This window comes from Gastrolobium bilobum, unplaced genomic scaffold (assembly GCF_033153095.1).
Source record: "Gastrolobium bilobum isolate Gb01-03AN ecotype WA unplaced genomic scaffold, APGP_CSIRO_Gbil_v1 utg9958, whole genome shotgun sequence".
Taxonomy (NCBI): Eukaryota; Viridiplantae; Streptophyta; class Magnoliopsida; order Fabales; family Fabaceae; genus Gastrolobium; species Gastrolobium bilobum.
This window is the reverse complement of record NW_026897897.1, coordinates 42,577-66,520: the sequence shown is the minus strand read 5'-3', so window position 1 is coordinate 66,520 and position 23,944 is coordinate 42,577. Positions and strand designations below refer to the sequence as shown.

At 36.6% G+C, this 23,944-nt stretch overlaps 1 protein-coding gene across 1 annotated transcript; it reads right to left on the bottom strand.

Annotated features, from left to right (window-relative positions):
- Positions 1-14,413: 14,413 nt before the first annotated feature.
- Positions 14,414-17,749, bottom strand: LOC133311235 (receptor-like protein 7). Its single transcript, XM_061512246.1, has one exon. The coding sequence runs from the start codon at positions 17,747-17,749 to the stop codon at positions 14,414-14,416; it is 3,336 nt and encodes a 1,111-aa protein (XP_061368230.1).
- Positions 17,750-23,944: the final 6,195 nt, after the last annotated feature.

The window sequence follows — 23,944 nt, the reverse complement described above, 5'->3', positions numbered from 1 at the left end:
ATGCTTCTTGGGCAGATACTTTCCCTACGATGCGCAGGAGAGGAAGCAAGGGGAATTTGATAGATTGGTTCAGGGCTCGATGTCTGTTGATGAGTACCTGGCCAAGTTCAATGAGCTTGTGAAGTTTGCGCACTTCCGGATGGTTCCTCCTACTCCGATGTTTCTGGCTGCTAAGTTCTGCAGAGGACTTAGTGAGGTGATTGCTGAGCATATTGCTGGAGCTGCTTCGAGGGATTTTGGTACACTGGTTCAGCAGTGTAAGGACATTGAGGATGTCTGCATAGCGAGCATGGCCAAGAGGGCCAAGGTTGACGAGACCAAGGGGACTGTTAGTTCCACTCCTGCTCCTACGTCCTGGAAGGACAGGAAGTTTGCCGGGAAGGGCAAGGGTAAACAGTTGGCGACTAGGCAGGCGCCTGGTCAGTTCAAAAGGGCTGCTTCACAGCAGGGGAGTTTTGCTAGGCCTCCTTCCACTCTGAGATGTGCGGGGTGCGGAAAGGAGCATGCTGGTCATTGTGCTTCGGGTCAGTTGATCTATTTCCAGTGTGGCAAGGAGGGCCACTTCTCTAGAGACTGTCCGTCGTCTACGGCGAGAGCTGCAGTTGTTCAGGCAGTTCCTTTGCAGATGGTTCCGATGACTTCTACTTCGGCACCTGCGATGCCACCTTCTGTTGGGCGTGTGTACACCTTGGATAGGCAGCAGTCGGACCGCGTTCCGAACCTTGTTAGAGGTACTGTGTCTATTGGTGGTATTGTTGTTGATGCATTGTTTGATTTCGGGGCTACGCATTCATTTGTTGCTACCCCGATTGCTTTGGGGCTTGAGTTGCCAATGTCTGTGCTTTCTCCACCGTTGTAGGTGACTACCGCCACCGGAGAAATTTGTGATTCTACCACTGTACATCGCGATGTGGCGTTTCAGTGGGATGGCCGTGAGTTCTCGGTAGATCTGATAGGATTGCCGATGGCCAACTTGGAGATTATTCTGGGCATGGATTGGTTGTCTAGAAACTGTGCACTGATTGATTGATGTGCAAAGCGCATGGTGATGTCTCCGTGTGATTCCATAGCTAGTTCCTCGCCATATATTTCATTGCTGCAGGCTAGGAAGGCCTTGAGAGTAGGGGCATCTGGTTATGTCATGTTGGGAGGTTTGGTGAGTGGGACACAGAAGGATATCACTAGCATTCATGTGGTGGGGGAGTTCCTCGAGGTGTTTCCTGAGGAGATTCCTGAGTTTCCGCCACAGCAGGAGATAAAGTTCTCCATTGATTTGTTGCCTGGTGTGGAGCTGATTTCTTTAGCTCCATATCGGATGTCGCCACCGGAGTTGGCTGAGCTGAAGAAGCATATTGAGGATCTTTCAGCGAAGAAGAAAGACGAGACAATGCGATTGTGCATCGACTACAGGCAGTTGAACAAGGTGACGATCAAGAACAATTATCCCCTTCCTCGGATAGATGATCTGTTGGATCAGCTCAGGGGTGCTTGCGTGTATTCCAAGATTGATCTCTGTTCCGGATACCATCAGATTCGGGTGAAGCCGGAAGATGTCCCTAAGACCGCGTTTCGTTCGAGATACGGTCACTTTGAGTATTTGGTGATTCCTTTTGGACTCACCAATGCGCCGGCAGTGTTCATGGATTACATTAACAGGATTTTCCAGCCGTATCTGGATCAGTTTGTGATCGTCTTTATTGATGACATTCTGATTTACTCCAAGACTGAGGAGGAGCATGCGGAGCATCTGAGGATTGTTCTGCAAGTGCTGAAGGAGAAAAAGCTTTATGCTAAACCTTCTAAGTGTGAGTTTTGGCTCAAATCAGTCAAGTTTCTGGGGCATGTGATTTCAGCGGATGGAGTTGCAGTGGATCCCAACAAGATTGAGGCCGTGCTGGATTGGGAGAGGCCCAAGACAGTTATGGAGGTGAGGAGCTTATTAGGTTTGGCAGGTTACTATCAGAGGTTCATCAAGGGTTTCTCCACGATGGTTCTCCCTTTGACTCGCCTTACCCGAAAGGAGACTCCATTTGTGTGGACTCACGAGTGTGAGGCGTGCTTTCAGCAGTTGAAAGAGAGATTGACTACTTCACCTGTGTTGATCCTTCCTGATCCTGAGGAGCAGTTTGAGCTTTACTGTGATGCTTCTGAAAAGGGGTTGGGTTGTGTGTTGATGCAGTCTGGTAGAGCTGTTGCTTTTGCTTCGAGGCAGTTGAAGCCTCATGAGGAGAACTACCCGACTCATGATTTGGAGTTGGCTGCGATTGTGTTTGCTTTCAAGATTTGGAGGCATTACCTGTTCGGTATGCAGTTTACGGTGTTCAGTGATCACAAGAGCTTGAAGTATCTGTTTGATCAGAAAGAGCTGAACATGAGGCAGAGGAGATGGATGGAGTTTCTGAAGGACTACGACTTTGAGTTGAAGTACCATCCTGGCAAGGCCAATGTGGTAGCTGATGCTTTGAGTCGAAAATCCGTGAGTCTATCCAGTTTGACGATGGGTGATTTCGACCTCATAGAGAAGTTTCGAGATCTGAAGGTGACAACCTTGTTTGGGGGTGCACTTCTCGAGATGGAGGTTGTGAGAGTCAGGAATGAGCTTATGGAGAAGATCCAAGAGGCGCAAGTGCAGAGAGAGTGTCTCGACTACGTGAAGAACCAAGACGGTGTGTCTTGGAATGAGGATGGACTTTTGTTGTTTCAGAAGCGTGTCGTGATTCCTCGAGGTCCTTTGACCGAAGAGGTTATGGCGGAGGCCCATAAGGGACAGTTTACTGTTCACCCTAGTGCTACAAAGATGTACCAAGACCTGAAAAGGAATTTCTGGTGGCCAGGAATGAAGAAGGACATAGTTGTGTATGTGTCCAAGTGTTTGATCTGCCAGAAGGTGAAGATTGAACACCAGAAGCCGTCTTGTAAACTTCAACCTCTTGAGATTCCGGAATGGAAATGGGAGAGCATTTCCATGGACATCGTTGTGGGTTTGCCGAAGACTCAGGTTGGCTGTGACTCGATATGGGTCATTGTGGACAGACTGACAAAGTCTGCCCATTTTCTTCCAGTGAAGGTGAGCTTCATTACTGAGCAGTTGGCCAAACTATATGTTCGCGAGATCGTGTAGCTTCACGGGGTGCCCGAGAGTATCATCAGTGATAGGGACCCGAAGTTCACATCTCGGTTCTGGGAGGCGCTGCAGGGAGCTTTTGGTACTCAGTTGAGATTGAGTACAGCCTATCACCCTCAGACTGATGGACAGACTGAGCGGACTATCCAGACCTTGGAAGACATGTTGCGGTCTTGCACGTTGGAGCAGGGCTCGACATGGGATAGGTACCTTCCGTTGGTTGAGTTTTCGTATAACAATAGTTTCCATGCTAGCCTTGGCATGGCACCCTACGAGGCGCTCTGCGGTAGGAGGTGTCGCACACCTACCTGCTGGTCTGAGGTTGGGGATCGTGAGTTTTTTGGCTTGAATTTTGTCCAAGATACCACCCAGCAGATCCAGGTGATCAGGGAAAAGCTGAAGCAGGCGCAGAATCGCCAAAAGAGTTACTACGATGTCAAGCATCGTGCACTGGAGTTCAGTGAGGGTGGGCACGTGTTTGTGAGACTTTCACCTGCCACCGGTGTAGGACGGGCACTCGGAGTGAGGAAACTGAGCCTGCGGTTTATTGGGCCATACCAGATTCTTGGTAGAGTAGGACCTGTTGCCTACCGGCTTGCCTTGCCTCCGAACCTAGCCAACATTCACGACATGTTTCACGTCTCTCAACTTCGCAAGTATGTAGAAGATCCTTCGCACGTGGTGCAACCGGATGATGTGGAGGTTTGAGAGAACTTGAAAACTCCCGTCGGACCACTCAAGATTCTCGATCGTGGCGAGAAACAACTGATGAGCAAGATCATTCTGATGGTCAAAGTGCAATGGTCAGGAAGGACTCCTGAGGAGTGTACCTGGGAGCGAGAGCATGAGCTTCTCCGGCATTATCCCGATTTCCGAGACAGGTATATTCTGATTTTGAGGACAAAATCCTAAAAAGGTGGGGTGAACGTAAGAACCTGCACCGTTAATTAAGAAAATTAATTAATTAATTATGTAAAATTAGGAAATAATTCCATAATTGACCCTAATAATTATTATGAGGCTCTAATAATTATAGTAAGTGAGTAAGAATGTTGAAAGTTGCTTTTCGAAAGAAAAGTGCAGATACCGGTTCTGCTAGTCGGTATAAATGCATACCGAAAAAGTATCCCGGAAAATTATAATGAGTGCATGATAATTACTAGAATAATATGTAGGACTTGTAAAACGAGTTTCAGGTTAAAATAATGAAAACTGGTGCCAGAAACTGGTACTGGCTAGGAAAAGCGCGTACTAGATAGGTGCTCCGAAAATTATAAGAAAAATATGTTAATTCTTGTAAAATTGAGTAGGTTAAGAATCCAAAGTTTGGGATTAAAATGCTATGCGTAGAAATTAAAGTTAATACTGTGCGTTAATTGGTTAAGTGGCTATATAAATGAAAGTGACACCCAACCCTAGGAGGATTCTGATGTTTTGTGCGTGAGTTGGTGGCTGGTCAGGGGTGTGTTCACTGTTCCATTGCTTGTTCTTCATCTCTTGTGACCAATCCACCATTTTCTCTTGATTTTCCTTCTCTTTGACCTTGCAAACACTTGGGTGGGTGCATTGTGAGGTTGGGTTACAGCTTTTGCTGAGATGAGGGTGCTTCTAGAGTGTGTTTTCGTTCTGACTTTGGGTTGTTGAGAGGGTGTGGACCTTTGGCTTGGCATTGGTGGTGCCAAGGAGCCATCTTTTGGTGCAAGAACCAACCTTTGTGAAGGCATTTTCGTGCACCCTTGAAGTCAGTACCTTGGAGCTGTTGTGTGAGCTCCAAGAGCACCCATCTTGCTGAGTTTAAGCTGTGGTAAGTTGTATCCACCTTGGTCTTGAGTTTTTTTGCTTAAAGATGAAGTCTTGGTATGTTTAATGAACTAAACAAGTAACCAACTGTCATATGAACCTCAATGAACCTTAAGATGCATGTTTAAGCTTCTGGAAGTGTTAAAAATGAAACCTTGGAATGATATCTTCGCAAAATGCAGAAACTGCATTCTGTCGTAAAATATCCGGATATTTTCCCGTGGAATATCCGGATATTGATATCCGGATCTGGATATCCGGATATTGATATCCGGATATTGCCAGAGTGATATCCGGATATTAGATATCTAGATATTTCCTGTGAGATATCCAGATATTGCATATCCAGATATGCCTTCGAGGAATATCCGGATATTCTGGGTTTGCGAGGAACAGTAGCATACTGTTCATCCATAACTGATCTATGGGTTTGTGGACCCTAGTTGGAGGAAGTTGAACTTCTGTAATTAACTAATGTAAGTCAGAATCAAATGATTAAGGGCTTATGGCTTGTGTGAAGCCTTAAGACGTAAAACGCAATGGAAAGGCGTTGTCTTAATATTGTATGCTTATGGTGCATGTTTATTGATATATTATTGGTTCATAACAGATTGCGAATCTGCTGTGTTTGGACTTTGAGCTGTGGACTCTTGGCTTTGGGTGTTAGCTTGCAAAGTAAGCTTTCGTGTCCTCAGTTTAGCCATGTTGTGGTTCCACCATGTCTCATGGGGGTATGGTTATATGCATGTTGTGTTACATGCTTTGATATATATGAATTGTTGTTGAGCTTTATGTGTTAATGGCTTTTAAAATGCATGTGTTGTTCCATCTTGACGGTAAGCCTGAGTATGTGGCGTCATACAATACGGTGATCCGGGGTGGATACAAGCGGCGTCTTGTACTTATAGTGGGGTTGTAGACGTACATCCTGCATCTCTTTGGCCAGTAGATTAGTATTGACACACATGACATGATTATCTGCTGCATTGCACTGATTTAGAACTGATGATGATAAACTGCTTTTAAACTTATAATGCACATGTAAGTGAGCTTGGGGTGGAAGATCCTTGAGGACCCCTTGTCTTACTGAGATTTCTTGTTTAGAGATCTCACCCCACGTTTGGTGAATGCTTATTTCAGGTTCAGGTAGTATGGTGACTGATGCCTCTGGCAGCAGGAGGCCAGAGCTTAGTAGATGATTTTACTGCTTATTTGCTAGCATGACTGGACTGGATGCTGTTTATGTTTTCCGCATTATGATTATTATGTTGTTGTTGAGTTGAGACTATGTTGGGCTTTGTTGCCTTATTTGGGTGAGCATAAGAGTTGTCCATGCCACTATTTTGTTAGTACCTTTGAGTTGAGTTGTATAAACTGATAGTTGGTTCGGTCTACGTGTTGTAGTCCCGTGACTAGAGCCTTACATTATGTTATATTAATTAATGAGGTATTTCAGGTAGCTGTTTTATTGCAATTGCATACAGGCGATGTTTTATTAATTGATTAATAAGCAAGTTGTAATGATAATGATATTATAATTGAAAAGAAAAAGATATTCCGCATTTTTAATTAAGCGCAACTTAATATAATAGTATGATAACATTACCGGATATATACGGGGTGTTACAGTGAGCGGTGGAGACGGATCGGAATCAAGTTTGCACTGGAGATATTGAAGATTCACCAATCATCTATGGAGTTTGGGGGAGATTTTATATTGTCGTTTGTTCTTGATTTTGCTATGTCCGGCTAAATCTTTAAGTAGTTAGGGTTATATGGAATTTAATCAATTTATTATGCTTTGAACAATTCGTTATGTTAATTTTCCTTTTTATCATGAATGAAGCTATCTGTTTTTAATGCTTTAAATAGGCTTGAATATTATATATTGATCTTAGGTGAATGCATGACAATAGCAATGTTGGTGTGTGATCCTTATCTGATAATTTTATCGTACGCTTTATGATTCTAGGGATAGACATAGAGTTTGCGTAATCTTTAAGATTCTTGAACTTAATGCTTGCATTCTTGGGGAATAACCGGGGAACTAGGGTTCTTTCAAGATTGTAAAGGTTTTAGGATAACAAGGGATTGAGTCCTAATTACATGCGAAAAAATTGATTAGATTGATACTAATGATGATTAACGTAAGGAAGGAATTCAAACGTAATAAAGAGATTGAAGGAAATTGAAACCCTAGCTACGTTTTTATTTTATCAGTTTATTCAAATCTTTACTTTCTTGCTTTTAATTCTTGCAATCAATTAGTTTTAATATTTTAATTTTTCAACTCAAATTTTGTTTCCAAATACAACTTTGATTGTCCAACTAAATTTGCGATAGTGAATTAGTGCTTCAGTATAATTCTCGTAGAAACGATCTCTTATTCAATCATTATATTACTTATACGATTGGTGCACTTGCCGTGAGTAGCAACATGGTATCAGAGCCAAGTTTAGGAATTCATGTTTTTCCCTAATGATTTTTATATAATTGCATGAATTCATGTTTCGGTTTTTCCAATTATCGTTTACGGATCCAATTCTAATTCTATTCACAAGAAGACAAAAAAATATGATTTCCAGTGTTATGTTTTTTCATGTGCGTTCCTAAACATATCAATAATTTATTTAGTTTCTTTGTATAGGGATTATGTTCTTTCTGTTATGTGTTGGATTCAAAAATATTTGAATGAAGACAAAATCATAATCATATCTTTGCAATTGACAAAAAGACAAAATCTTATTTTTGCAAATCTTATTTTGCAAATTACCGTTTCTGAATCCATGAATCATGATTTCATGTTTATGATTAAAATTCGTTATATATATATATATATATATGACGTGACTATACAACTTTTATATTTGTGAATGCTGATGTATTTCTTCTAATGAATTTCTTACATACAATGTACACGAAAAACTATCACGAAGCATTATGTATGTATATGAAATTATACAAATTTATAGTTGACAGTGAACTTGTATATGAATAAATTAGAACTGTTCATATTGATGATGGAATGCATACATCGTTTTCAGGATTACGTATGATGTTTTATATATAAATAATAAATAAATAAATAAATGCATTGTTTATGTTATGAATATTGCGGTATGTATTTATGGGCATGATTTCTACTGCTGCTGAATGATTTATTTATTTATATATATATATATATATATATATATATATATATATATATATATAGTAATGAATTTGAAATGTGTTAGTGATTGGATTAAAATTGAATATTAAATTTTAATCCTATAACTATTTAAAGAGTAAACACCCTTTTTAGTCCCTGTTAATATCTGAAGTCCTTTTTAGTCCCTGACAATAAAAAATGACCAAATTGGTCGCTGAAATTACAAAAAAAGGGGGCCATCTTAGTTCTTATGTCAACTCCCAAATATGTAGAGTGGCCCTTTTCTTGTACTTTCAGAGAAATTTGGTCCTTTTTTATTGTCAGGGACTAAAAAGGACTTCGTAGATATTGCCAGGGATTAAAAAGGGTGTTTACTCTTATTAAAATAAATAAATAAATGCATTGTTTATGTTATGAATAATGCGGTATGTATAATGGCATGATTTTTCGCTGCTGCTGAATGAATTTATTTTTTTATTTTTTTATATGGGCATTAGTATGAAGATTTGCATCATTTATGTTTATAAAAAAAAATTACAATATGTATATTTGAAGTATGGATTGTAAGGTCTTATATATACTTATTGTTAATTTTTATTGACGCAACATATTGTGATTATGAAATGAAATTGATCTGTTAGTTATTTTCACACATTATGTTATAGTTTGTTAGTCACCAAAGTGGCCAAACTAATAGTGTGTAGATAACATAAAAGTTATTTATTTGTCCAGGACAATGTCCAGGTCCATTTGCAAAATTCCTCGAAGAGCATGGCATATGTGAACAGTATACTATGCCAGGCACACCACAACAAAATGGTGTGGCGAAAAGGCGTAACCGGACATTAATGGATATGGTTAAGAGCATGATGAGTAACTCCTCATTACCCAAAAAAATTTGTGGACTTATGCGCTTAGAAGTGTTGAATAGGATCCTAGTAAGGCAGTTCAAAAGACTCCTTTTGAATTGTGGACAGGAAGGAAACCTAGCTTAAGGCACCTGCATGTTTGGGGTTGCCCAGCTGAAGCAAGGATTTATAATCCACATGAACGAAAGTTAGACTCTCGAACGATTAGTGGATACTTTATTGGTTATCCTGAGAAGTCCAAAGGATATGTATTTTATTGTCCGAACCATAGTCCGAGAATTATGGAAACTGGTAATGCAAGATTCATTGAGAATGGCGAAGTTAGTGGGAGTTCTAAAAGGGAAATTGTGGAAATAAAGGAGACTGGGGTAAATGTTTCATTGCCTATAATTTTTACTCCATCTACCAAATTCCCTAATGTTGTTCCAGTTGTTGTAGAACAAGATAACAACACTGAACAACATCTGAATGAAGATGTACTCCCAGCAGATGCTAACTTGCAGAATGCTAATGCACAAGAATCACATGAAATAGAATTAAGAAGATCCCAAAGGGAACGTAGGCCAGCTATTTCGAATGATTATGTGGTTTACCTGCAGGAGTCAGATTATGACATTGGAATCAATAAAGATACAGTTTCGTTTTCACAGGCCATAGAAAGTATAGAATCCGATAAATGGATTGAAGCTATGAAAGAAGAGCTAAAATTCATGGATCAGAATGATGTCTGGGATCTCGTCGAATTACCTGAAGGTTCCAAAAGAGTCGGTTGTAAGTGGGTCTTTAAAACGAAACGCGACTCTAATGGTAATATCGAACGATATAAAGCTAGACTTGTTGCCAAGGGTTATACTCAGAAAGATGGCATTGATTATAAAGAGACATTTTCACCTGTCTCGAAAAAGGATTCATTAAGGATAATTATGATTTCGAGCTACATCAAATGGATGTGAAAACTGTCTTTCTTAATGGTGACTTAGAGGAGGAAGTTTATATGGATCAACCTGAAGGTTTTTCCATGGAAAGTGAAAGAAAATTAGTGTGTAAACTCAAGAGGTCAATATATGAACTTAAGCAAGCATCACGACAATGGTATATCAAGTTCAATACCATTATTACATCTTTTGGATTTGAGGAAAACACTGTTGATCGGTGTATTTACCAGAAGATCAGTGGGAGTAAGTTTGTTTTCTAGTTCTTTATGTTGATGACATCTTACTTGCTGCAAATGATTTTAGTATATTGCGTGAGACTAAAGATTTTCTCTCAAAGAATTTTGAAATGAAAGATATGGGAAATGCGTCCTATGTGATTGGAATAGAAATATTTTGTGATCGATCACAAGAATGTTAGGACTATCTCAGAAAGGATATATTGAGAAAATTCTAGAGAGATTTAATAAGAGTAAATGCTCACCTGGGGTTGTTCCTGTACAGAAAGGTGATAAATTTAATCTCATGCAATGTCCAAAGAATGATGTTGAACGGAAAGAGATGGAATCAATTCCATATGTCTCTGTTGTGGGCAGCTTAATGTATGCTCAAATCCGTACTCGGCCGGATATCAGTTTTGCGGTCGGGACGTTGGGCAGATATCAAAGTAATCCAGGAATCGAACATTGGAAAGCTGCAAAGAAAGTTTTAAGGTACCTTCAAGGCACGAAGGATCACATGCTCGTGTACTAAAGGTCCAATGAATTAAAAGTCATTGAATATACTGATTCAGATTTTGGTAGATGTCTTGATAGTAGAAAGCCAACCTTTGGCTCCTTGTTTATGTTTGCCCAAGGAGCCATATCATGAAAAAATGCAAAACAGACTATCATTGCTTCATCCACTATGGAGGCAAAATTTATGGTATGTTTTCAAGCCACAACTCATGCATTATGGCTGCAGAACTTTATTTCAGGGCTTGTGGTTGTCGACACCATTAGCAAGTCGCTGAAAATTTACTGTGATAATTCTGCAGCAGTATTCTTCTCTAAGAACGAAAGATACTCTAAAGGTGCCAAACGTATAGAGTTAAAGTATTTTCCGTTAAAGAGGAGATTCAGAAACAGAGAGTGTCAATTATGCACATCAGAACTGAACACATGATGACAGACCCTTTGACGAAAGGGTTACAACCAAAGCTATTTAAAGAACATGTTGAAAGTGTGGGCCTTGGTTGTATTAAAGATTATTGATGTGTGACACTCTGAGCTCACCTATGTGTTTCTGACATACAATATGTTTCCTTGTTTTTTTATGGTTGTATACGCATTATGAATTTTGACAAGAAAGTCTTTGTAAGACATTACGTGGACCATTATGTTTCCTATATTATGAATTTTATGTGATGGATTGTTGGTGGTGTAGTATATAGAAGGGAATGTACTGAATTAATAGCGCACTACCACCATAACTCACACTTAACAATTTATCGTTTATGATGACTAACATTAGAGATGCATGTATATTAAGATTAATCGGGCCAAGTGGGAGAATGTTAGAAATATTAAGAATCAATTATAATATTAAAAGGATTTTATTATAATTATAATATTATGATTCTTGATATTACCCATTAAACGTTATATGACCCAATTAATTACTGATACACTTAATCTCAATCATTGATTTGATTTGGTATATGATGGACTTACCAGATTATGAGTTATGGAATATATATATATATATATATGAGGAATGGTCCTCTCTTCCCTTCAACCCTAATGCCATTCTCTCCATCAAAATACATATCAAAGTAAAGAAGGCTTAGAGAGAGAAATTATCCTAACACAATTGCTCACAAGATGATGACTGTTGTTAATCCTTCATCATTGTTTCCGGGTATGTCTTTATCTCTTATGTGTATAAGAAAATCATGTATTCCCAAGATCCTTTATCATGTTCTTATTTTATGATTTATGAACATGATATATTATGCAAACTAACATAGAACTCCTCTTTGACCTTTAAAAATCAGAAAATAAATGAAATAAACTTTAACATCACATATAACAAACTTTTTTTTCAATAATTAAAAAAAATATCGCACATACCATGTAAGTTTCAATTATATTTTATAATAAATACACAAAATTTGGTTCCTGTTGGGATCTCCCCCAACAGATGATTGAAGGAGAGAGGAATATAAAACTTGAAAGCTGCACAGGAATTTCTGCCCCCAAAGACTGCATGATGACATTTCATGTAACATCCCGGGTGCTGACGAGGGCAGGGAGTGATCGCCGGTGCGCAAGGGCACGGACAAGGAGCTGCTCCTGGCAGGCTTCCAGCGGCGGGGTACATGAATGAATCGAATAACACCGAAAAGATAGGGATTTCAGAGATTGTGCTGGTATAGGACAGCACAACTAAGGATAGCTTGTAAGAATTAATTGGTACTACCTATACTAACAAGATGCATCTACTTTTCGGTAGCCCAGAACGGAAGAACTCCATAGTTAAGCGTGCTTGACTTGACAATTCTGGGATGGGTGACCTCCTGGAAAGTTTTTCTTGGAATTGTGCGAGTGAGGACAAAGCACACTGAAAAGTCTCGTGTTAGTGTGTGGGGACAGTCATTAATCCTTGCAAGTTGTCAGGCGTTACATTTCAGAGAGCATTGTTTGAAAAGTTTTCTATTAAGTGTTTCTCTTCCGTAGTAGAAGATACAAAAGAGATACAAAAGAATTCCAGTTGCGCAACTCCATTTGCATCTGCTTCAATCTCTCTCTCGCTCTCACCTTGCTTAAAAATATATATTATTATTATTATTTTGTTGTTGTTGCCTTAAAACTATATATTTATTAATTTATTTAAAGGTCTTCTTATAAAAATAACTTGTTAAATAAGTATTTAGGTTAGAATAGAGTGCGAAAGTGAAATGGATTCACTTATGTGTTATTTGATATAATTATATTATGTGCAAGTAGTATTATTATTATTATTATTATTATTATTATTTTGGTGATATATATATGTGAGAAAAGATTTTAATCATCAATGAATAAATAACCGTAATGGTTTGTAACTTACTATCCCGATAATTTTTGGGTCTTTCTTTATTATCATTTATTCATCCTTATATGATTAGGATTTTTCCGTTACCATAATCATATTGAATAACACATGATAGAATCTATTAAAAAAAAGAAAAGTCAAGCTTAAGTCATTTGAAAAATAGATCAAGTCCATTTAATTTATCTCATTTCCACATGTAATATTGAATACAACGTGAAGAATTTACCTTTCTCAATTATAGAAGCAATGCTTAAAGACTAAAGAGAGTAATTTGGAGGTACACTATACTAATTAGAAAAAAGTTATACAGTTTGACAGTGAAATAGGTTTCTTATTTCAACCCTTAGATAATGAAAGTATATAAGTGCATTAATAATCATAAAAAAAATGTACATATGATCCAATAGTTACCTATCTATAATTAAGGAGGTCGTATATCTTTTCTGAACTGTACTTTGTATACTTTTTTGCCTTTTTTTTTTTCAATTTCTAAATTGATGAACTGCCATAATTTTAAGTCATTATTATCTTTCGTTGCGGTGCATTGAAAATATAAATATTAATTGTAACATAGATTGTAAACTAGGGTTCTTATTTGCGTATTTCAATAAGATGTGTATTGTTAGTGTAGCTCATATTGCATTGATGATTGTAAAATGATAGTTTATAATGTAAACAGCAAGTCTCTTTATTGAATGCTTCTCCAAACTGGAATTCTGCAAACTGAGGTCAAACCATTCCGGCAAAGCTTCAAGAATTTTGCTAAAGAGAAAGTGCTCTTGCTGATGTGTATTAGCAATGGCAAATGGAAGGGGGTTAGGGGTGGCCATCGCCCCTGGAATAATAAACAAAAAACAAAACACTTATATGCAGATGTGGAGGCAAATGGAGGGTGCCAAAGATTCTTATTTGTCACATATAGGATAACTATTGATATCTCCTTATTTTCTATAGACTTATATATCCATATAGAAAGCCATGATTTGTTACAGCATTTTGCACTATGTTGAAAATTATCCCTTGATTCTTAATCTTTATCAAAGTTTCTGGTTACTTTTGGCTGTATAGGCATGATCTCTTGCTGATGAAACATCAAACAAATATACTAGTTTGCATACAATTGCATGTCACTTTTCTTTGTGATGTTAATTTGTTTAAATAAAGTTAAATTATACTTTTTTTTAACCCAACCAAAATCTGAAGTAAATTTCAATTATCAGTCTTGTAATGCACATGTGTAGTATACCCTTCTCACAACAAAACATAAAATGATAGAACAATGAAACAACGTTAAAAACTTCTTAAAACTATGTAATGCTTTGATTTATCACTAGGCTACGCTTTGCTGACTCAACCTCACTAATGGATGAAGTCCTTATTGTGACACTGCTTATAAAAAAAGAAAGATAAAGACATACAAAAACCCCAAAAGTAGAAGTGTGTGCTAATTGCAGGAGCTAAATCAGTAAGGCTTCCACCTTAGAGTTCTATAACTCTTCCCTCTATGGTATTCATACACAAAATCAAGTTGAGGGATGATCCTATAAAGCAACTCATCTAGCTGTTTGGAATACCAAAGCCTCCATCTCTTCAAGAAAATAAGGGGGAAGATGAAAATTCCCAAGCCAAAAGTAAATCCCAACTCTGCACTTAAGAAATTCCAATTGATTGAACTCTTCGAATGGGAATGAGGTGTTTCAGATGCTGGTGGCAACAACCCCTTCCCTCCATCATTGCTGCAATTGTTGGTAAGTGGAGGTCCATATAACTTTTCATTCCCTTTAAAGGAATCTGCATCAAATGATTGAATTTGAGTACCCTTAGGAATTTCCCCCACAAGATGGTTAAAAGAGAGATTCAGATATTCAAGGAATGATAAACTTGCAAGTTCTATAGGAATTTCTCCATTCAAAGAATTGTTTGACAAGTCTAAAGACTCAAGATTCTTCAAATTTCCTAAAGATGATGGTATATGGCCCAAGAAGGCATTATGTGACAAGTTAAGAGCATTTAGTGCATTCAAATGCATGAGCTCATTTGGTATTGGCCCTTCAAAATAGTTGTTTGACATATCAATGTAAGTGAAGGACCTTTGAATTTTGACCAGTTTCATTTGCCGACCTTTGTTGACAATAGTAATTGAATCCTGATAACGACCAATATCCGCAGCATATTGGTAAGAAATTCCCTGGTCAAGGATAGAGGGAGACATATTTATAAGCTTAAGTAGTATTTCTGCAACATCTTTGTTCATCAGTGACAATATATACTCAAAACTCACAGGATTGAAGTTATCAACAACATCTAGAAATAAGTGGCCAACTTCATCATCATCGCGCATCATAGCTTTCCAACTGTTTAACAATGCTCCTGGTATTGAGCCACTGAAATTATTGGAGGCTAGATCAGCAATATGTAGCATCTCCCAATCACCACTGCTATTTGGACATCCAATAGAACCATGGAGTTTGTTTGACTTTAAATCCATGATTCTTATGGTGGAAATGTTATTCAAGAAACATGGAAATCTGTCAGATAATACATTCTTTCCAAGGTTTAGGACTTGTAATTTATGGCAATTGACCAAAGATTCGGGGATGGTACCATTCAAGAGATTGCCATTTAGATCCAACAACTGTAGAGCACATGAAGTTGGAAAAGTATCAGGAATATAACCTTGGAGTTTGTTTCCACCCAAATTTAACACCCTAAGAGTGCTACTCAATGTTGCAAAACACTTGGGAATCTTCCCAACAAAGTTATTGTAGGAAAGATCTAGAAGGTGAAGAGCTGTAGCATTGCAGAAAGATTCTGGGATTTGTCCTTGAAAACTGTTGTTTGAAAGATACAGTAGAAGTGCAAAAGGGAGGTGATTTCCAATGTCTGGTGGAATGACAGAGCTGAATCTGTTGCTTGAGTAGTCCAAATAATTTGCATACCTTGGTATGAAGGGAATAGGCCCTTGCAGTTGATTAGAACTAAGATCAAGGGTAAAAATGTTTGAACTTAAGTTCCAGAAACTTCCTTCCAAATTGGTGAAAAAGTTTTTGGAAAGATTCAAGGAAACAAGAAATTCAACTTGCCAAATCCATTCAGGTATTGGTCCTTCAATCTGGTTGTCAGAGAGGTCAAGAGATAGTAATGTAGACTGGTTGCTCAAGAAACTAGGGATTCCTCTCAGCTTGCAGGAAGACAACAACACATTTCTTAAATTAGGATAGGGTGAAAGGTCATGATCATCCCTAAAGTTTATATCAACTGACAAATTGTTATGTGAGAGATCCAGTCTAGTTAAATCACTTAGCCTTCGAATCATGTCCAATTGTATTGTGCCATTGAACTTGTTTGAAGAAAGTTGAATAACACTGAGTCTTCTAAGGTTAAAGACAGACACAGGAATAGGCCCTTGTAAATTATTGCTGCCTAAATCAATCATCTCTAATACTGAGGAAGATGCATTGTCAAACTCACTCAAAAAACCATTGAATTGATTATGGGGAAGCTGAAGTTCTCGCAAATATGGGAGTTTGAGTAAAGAAGAAGGAAGACTCCCACTGAAAAAGTTGAACCCCAAATCAATGCTGACAAGATTTATGAGGCTCTCGAAATGACTGGATGGTAACACCCCACTGAAATGATTATGGAAGAGGGATAAATATGTGAGGTTCTTGGACATATTGAAAGAAGGAAGTGAACCTGTGAAGTTATTAGAAGACAAGTCTAGATGAACAAGTTGGGTGAGTTCTGACATTGAACTGGGAAGTGTTCCATTGAATTGGCAGTAAGACAGATCAATTGTAGACAACTGCTTCAGATTGGAAATAGAATCTGGTAACTGTCCTGAGAAATTTGTATTGCTGAGGTTCAAATTGTAAAGAGAACCATGTGGTGAGAAGTTTGGCAAAGTACCACAAAGATCTTGATTGGCTGATATGTCAAGGACTTCTAATGTTGGTATTTTGAAGATACCCTTTGGAAAAGAACCACTTAAGCCACAACTTCTGAGCTGTAGTATGGCCAAATTGGAGAAATTTGCAAAGGAATCAGGCACTGTGCTTGACATATTGTTGTCGTTCAATTTTAGAACTGAGAGTGACCGAAGCTTAGCTAGTGAAGAATCAATAGGTCCAGACATATTGCATGATGACATGCTCAGAACACGTAACTCCTTCAATGAAGATAAAGCATGGCACCACTCTTCTCCCTTGGCAGATAATGCTACTCCATCTAGATACAGTTCTCTGATATCTGTAAGGTTTTGTACAAGCACTTCTATATTTGGCTTCTCAAGTTTAAGTCTGTGATGTGAGGTAAGTAATGAAGAAGACAAATCAAGAGTAACCAACCTTTTAAGGTGAGAAATCTCATTTGGAACCTGCCCCTCAAAGCCTGCCATAGACAAGTTCAGATACCTCACATTCTTCAGCTTGTGAAGTTCTGGAGGAATCACAGAACTCAACTCATTAAAAGCCAAATTCAAGCTCTCTAGATATTGAAGACTGAAAAGAGTGCTTGAATGAACAAGTCCTCCTGAGATAGACTCATGACTAAGGTCAAGAGCTATAACATGTCCCTCATTGCATGTAACACCAGGCCATAAGCAACAATCATCACTTTGATTCCAAAGAATCAGCTTTTGGGATTTTGTAGTGTTGAATATGAGGTTGTTTTTTAAATGGAGCAACATGGAACGTTGATGGCTAAGACAGGAGCCATTTGCAACAAAGATGTTATTGGTGATGGAATTTATTAAGCAGAAAGGTATCAAGAAAAGAAGCAAGACTATGTGTACCCTCATTGTGAATTATGAGAAATGTGTGTGTTTAATGGCTTGAGAAATGGTGGAGAGTTATTTTGTCATTAAACTGCTCTTATAGACTACAAGCTTCGACTCTTGAGCAACTGAGTCTAGCACACAATTGAGTCTTCTCGGGACCGCAGGGTCAAGCCATCAAAGCTTAGATCCCAAATTCTAAGGCCTCATAATACTGACTTTGGAATTCTAAATTCAAAATATGTAACAGCAACCTCCAATACATAACTTTACGTATTAAATACGGGTGAATGGTCAGAGTAATACATTTTAAAAAAAATAAATTATCAAAGTAATATAGTTCAAAATTATTTATCAAAATGATATCATTTAATAAATTTTGATGAACTCCACAAACATAACACGTCATCCTCATGTGACTTACACATGTCACGTTGAAGGATCCATATGCTTTTTAAAAAAATAAATAAACTGTATTACTTTGATAAAGCTCGGCATGTAATACGTAACCATATGGCCTACTTTGATTCAGCCTTTCCAATCAGCAATATTCTTGAATTATACATATTACATTTGTTTAGTGTCTAATTAATGTGTTTTTCTAAAAAAAAAAAAAAATTATCACCTTTTCGTCTTCAACTTGTCAACCATGATAAATGAGCATAATTCAATAGTAATAATAACTTAAATGTAAAAAAAATTATTAAACGCTGCCAGCGTATCATAAGCTAATAGAGTTAAAACCACTTTCTTTGAATGAGAATAACCATCTAAGCTCGTCACCCCATTCTGTTGGTACGCTCCTCTCTCAATCGAGTACCCCAACTCGTCTCCTAGCCAATTATCAGGCTAGTTCGAGCACAATTCGGCTCTGATACTACTATTAGGCCGTGCAGGGAGAGCTCATGGCGGAGAGAGACTGTCAATCATGGGCCAAGTGAGCAGCAATATTAAGTGGGCTCGGAACACCACAATCAAACCCAAAACCTTAAGGTATTAGGTGCATGGGTTCTGGTGCTCACTTAGTTCATTCTTAACCAATGTGGGACTTTTTTTTCACTCAATCCACATTCTTTCTTCGAGTATTTATGGGGTTCCTTATCAAGGCTTGGCTATCCATCAAGACTTTGGCTTCTCATATCAAGACATACTCGGATCACCACAGGCCAATCTAGGGGTGGCAATTTGGGTTGACCCGCCCCGCCCCGCCACCAACCCGCCAAAAACGGGGCGGGGCGGGTTGACCCGCCAAAAAATATGGATTGTAAAAATGAACCCACCCCGTTTTATGGTGGGTTGGCGGGTCAACCCACCAACCCGCCAATTGAAAAAAATTTAATTAAAATTTAAAAATAAATTATATTTTATGAATTTTTTTAATATTATTCTATTTTATTTCACATTTCTCAATATTTTTTTTAGTCTCAATCTTAAATGTATACTAATATTTGTCAAACATTCTTTAGGAATTTATAAATAGATAACATTTATCATAAATAAAATTGTTATTCTTTATTTTTTCTAGAAAGTACTAAGATAAAAAAAAATTGAATATCACAAAAATTTAAGTACTAATGAAATACTACCTAATTGTAAAAAAATAAATAAAAAATAAATAAAAAATTTTAAAACCCGGCGGGTTGAACCCGTTTTGACCCACTTCTAGACGGGGCGGGTTGAGGTGGGTTGGTGGGTTGAAAATCTTAACTCAACCCGCCCCGTTTTGGCGGGTTGACCCGTTGGGCTCAACCCATATTGCCACCCCTAGGCCAATCCACCATTAGCTTTGATACCAATGTTGGGCGGGTCCAGGGGAAGCCCGTGGCGGGGGGCCACCACCAATAGGCTAAAGCTACACCAACCGTAGCAAGTGGATCCGACACATGTCTCAACTCAAAACCTTAAGACATTGGGTTCATGCAGGGGCGAACGCACGTTTATGCCTGTGTCTGCACTTGCAGACACAAAAGTTTGAGAATATTTTTTTTATTTAAAAAGTGAGTGATTTAGGTCAAGTAAAAAAAAAAGATTTAAGAAAATTAAAAAGAAAAAAGTAAACATAGGTCCAACCATGGTAGTTAAAATCGAGATCTTGCCTAAAATCAGAAGGAAGATAAGATATCGTAAAACATAAAATCCTAACGTAAAAGAAATCATCAAATCGTAAAAGTGTTTGAAATTTTGATGAAATCGTTTTGATTAAAAAAAATCGCAAAATCACAAATTTAAATCGAGATTTTAACTAAGATGGGTCTAACCCAACCCAACCCCTATTGTAACATCTTACTTGACTCTTGATTATTATTTTTTTATGTTAAGTTAAAAGTTTATTTAAAAAAAAATCTTCAGGCGCGCTGCCCCCGAACCGCCGCTCTAAGTGTGCAGATATAAAAAAAAATTTTGGGTCCGCCACTAGGTTCATGGGTCCCTTCCACTTATATACTCTTCATTTAGCTTATTACCAACCAATGTGGGACTTATCACACTTGAATATTCCAACAAAACATTGAAGTGCTATTTCGTGGATTTCTTACAATTTGGTTATTTGGCCAAAAAAATCAAGAACTATGAAATTTTCAACATGTCCGTCTTGCACGGTGATAGAGTAAACATAATTCCAAAAACCACATTTTCTTGGATTCAAAAGGAACATTACTAAAGGAGACTGGACTTGTGAACCATTAGCGAGAATCAACAAAGGTCAAACGCTCCCATATATCTTTCACTTTCGATCAGCATCTTTAAGCTTAGAATTAGTCTTTGGCATAGAAAAGAAAGAAGAAAAAAATTAAAAAGTATTTTCTTGCATCATAGTGAAGAAAGAAACATGACAAACTTCATCTTTTCCATAAAAAAAAGTTCCTTCTCATAGTCCATTTGGTGTAGATTGACATTATTGGTGTTAACAGTTAACACATTTCTTGATTGTCGAAATGGATTCAAATTTATGGAAAATGCTTTAGAGGCAAAATTTACTTAGGTGATCTCTATTTTTAGAAAAGATTAGTCTTCGAATGTCAGATGGGGATATGTTGAGCAAACTCAAAAATAAAATTCATTAATTCCATTAACAATTATTTATTTTTGTATCCGTTACTATTATTAATTTGATTTTAATGAGTGTCCACTATGTGGTTGGGATTATTATATTCAATTATGGGATAGGATATTATGACAACCAAATAATGTTATTACCATATATATATATGTGTGTGTAAAATCATACCTCTAGTTAGTTACTAGAGGTCTAGCAATAGATCTTACACCGTTGATTGGTTATGATTTTTCGCATTTAATGCTCTCATCAACCTTTTTATGGTTATAATTTTCCGAATTTATTTGTTGGACGTCAAGCGGCTGGAAAAAAGTAATATGTAAAGAATCTTGAGATACACCACCCCAAAAGCTAGCTCAGAGGGTGGGAGTGCCCAAGGCCTTATAAACTCCACATTAGTTGCACATACAATCAATGTAGGACTATATATCTCAACACGTACCCTCACACGAGAGCCCATTGGGCTTGAAGAGTGGATGATGCAACAGGCCCAGCCTACCTGTGCTAAGAAATTCCACAAGAGAAAGTAGGGTGGGCGGCGAGACTCTGATATCATGTTAAGAACCTTGGGATACACCACCCCAAAAGCTAGGAGTGCCCAAGGCCTTATAAACTCTACATTAGTTGCTCATACAATCAATGTGGAACTATATATCTCAACATATATATATTATTTTCTCCAGCCGCTTGTCGTTAAGCAATGACAGTTGTATGGATATAATTTCTCACATTTAATGTTGTCACCTATATATATGGTAAATAATTGACCATTGGACATCAAGCGGCCGGAGAAATACAAATCCCATATTTTCTTTTGTAACCTTACTTTTCCAAATTTTTTAATTTTAAGTTTACTCTTTAAAATTGGGGAAGTATCAATTTACGTTGAAATATAAATTTAAAACGTCTTGATATATATTCTTAGTCGTTAATCCAATTGCTTCTCTAATTTACAATTCATGTGAATCACTAAATGCAAGTGGGATCAATGACTAATAATAAATATAAAACTTTTTATTATTAGAAGGTTATAAGGTATTTTAGACTTACGTACGCTTTGATAAATGGTAGATTGATTCTTTCCTTTCATTAGATGCAAATGAAATTAACGATTAATAATAAGTATAAGACATTTTTAACTAACATAGATATAAGTTGAACCTTTTTCATTTTGGTTCTTTTCATACTGTTTCGAGAAGTTTTACAATTTTCATGTTTAAGCACATGTTGAATATGATTGATAACCTATGATGCTAGAATGTTAAGGTTGTGAGCACCACCGATATCGACATGGGATATGATATGATATTCTGACACGTTAATTTAAAAAATTGTTAAATTTTGATATATTAATTAGAATATATTTTGATATTAAATAATATTTTTAATTTATATAGTGTATATTATATATAGGGGTAGATTATTTTTACAAATTTTTTGTTTACAGACTCTTACAAACTACACTATGTACTATAGGTAGTACATGCTCAAATAATATGTATTACGCATAGTATATAGTGTAATTTATAAGAGTCTGTAAATAAAAAAGTCGTAAATATAACTTACTCTCATATATAATATGTCTACCAAAAAAAATATTATATGTAAATATTTAATATTATATTTTCAAATTAAAAATATCTTATACATTTTAACGAGATTTATTCGATATTTATTTTTAATTTTTATTATATCAGTTTGGTAAAATATCGATCAATTTTTTTATGATATGTAATAAAATTTTAAATATTATAAATGTCGAAGCGTGTCAGAGTATCATAGTATCAACAAATGTCGGACACAACACTTTAATTTTTTTGAAATTATAAGCCAAGTCAAATCAGTTTAAATATTAGGACAGGTTGACAGCGCAGCTTTTCTCACTGAAACAATTTTTTAATATATTTGTTTAAAGTTGATTAATTCATTCATAGTTTTAACTTTAAATTTGGCATTACCGACTATATTAGGATATAATTCCAAACTCAAAACCACCTACAAGGTGGTGGTATTTAATTTGCTGATAGCTGGGAAATATGAAAAGGATTATTGTCGAAATCTAACCAAGAAAATCAAAATGATCCTAATGTTGGAAAAAACTATATATTAATTTTCCATTTTATTTTATTCACGGGTTATTGTGATAATTTAATCATATTTTTTACATATATTTTACCTTCAACCAAACATAGACTTAGCAAACTAAAATCAATTTTTTCTGTAATATTTTGGCCTATAAAATAATTTTTTTTAAACTTTCCTATCAAACTCAATTTCTCATCATATTTCTAATAATTATATTTTACTCATAAAAAAAAATTCTACTCTATCAAACGCTCCCTAAGCGAGTTTTGATAGAGGAATTATTTTTAGATTCCTATGAAAATGAAGGTGAATTTCTTATAATCCCATATTTGGTAGCACATTGGAGAAAAAATTTTCTCGAAAATTATTTTGTCAGGATTCCGTTTTATGTGTATTTTCTAAATCCAAATACCGTTGAAAAATACCATTCAGAGGGAGAATTTTCAAGAATTTCAGACAATGAAAAAATATGGATTAAATTTTTAGACAAAAATAACTAAATATAGTATAAGAAAAATTAACTCAATATTTTTAAAAATATTTTGACCTATTAAATAATTTTTTTTAATACTTTTTTTTTTTTTTTTCATAACATTCTCGAAAATCGTGATTTCTGATTATTACACGCCTACTTCATGAGACAACCACACAAGCACGTTTCCCACCCTCCCTCGATCTATAATTTCACGGTCTAAACTTTTAAATGTTATTGCGTGGATTTTTTTTTTTATTCGGTTATTGGCCAACAAAATCTAGAACTACCAAATTTTCAAGTTACTCTTGCGACTTAATTAGGGGTGGTAAACGAGTCAGGGGCCTTTGGCTCGGCTCGTAAAGGCCTAAGCTCGTTTAATAAAAGCTTGTGTTGGAATCAGACTTGGACTTGTATAAAAGCTCGTTTAATAAAAAGGTTTCAGGCTCTAATTCAGAAGCTCGGCCTTAGAGCCTCCCAGGCTAGCTTAGTATATAAATATTTATTTATACTTTTTATACTACTTGTAATAACTCTCTCTCATCAATTTATTTCACCCCATTTTATTGGTTTAACAGACTTTTTAAATGATTTTGTTCTATATTAT

Bases quoted from the DNA above. Each gene is read 5' to 3' on its own strand.
- LOC133311235 (XM_061512246.1), bottom strand. From the start codon at position 17,749: ATGAGGGTACACATAGTCTTGCTTCTTTTCTTGATACCTTTCTGCTTA.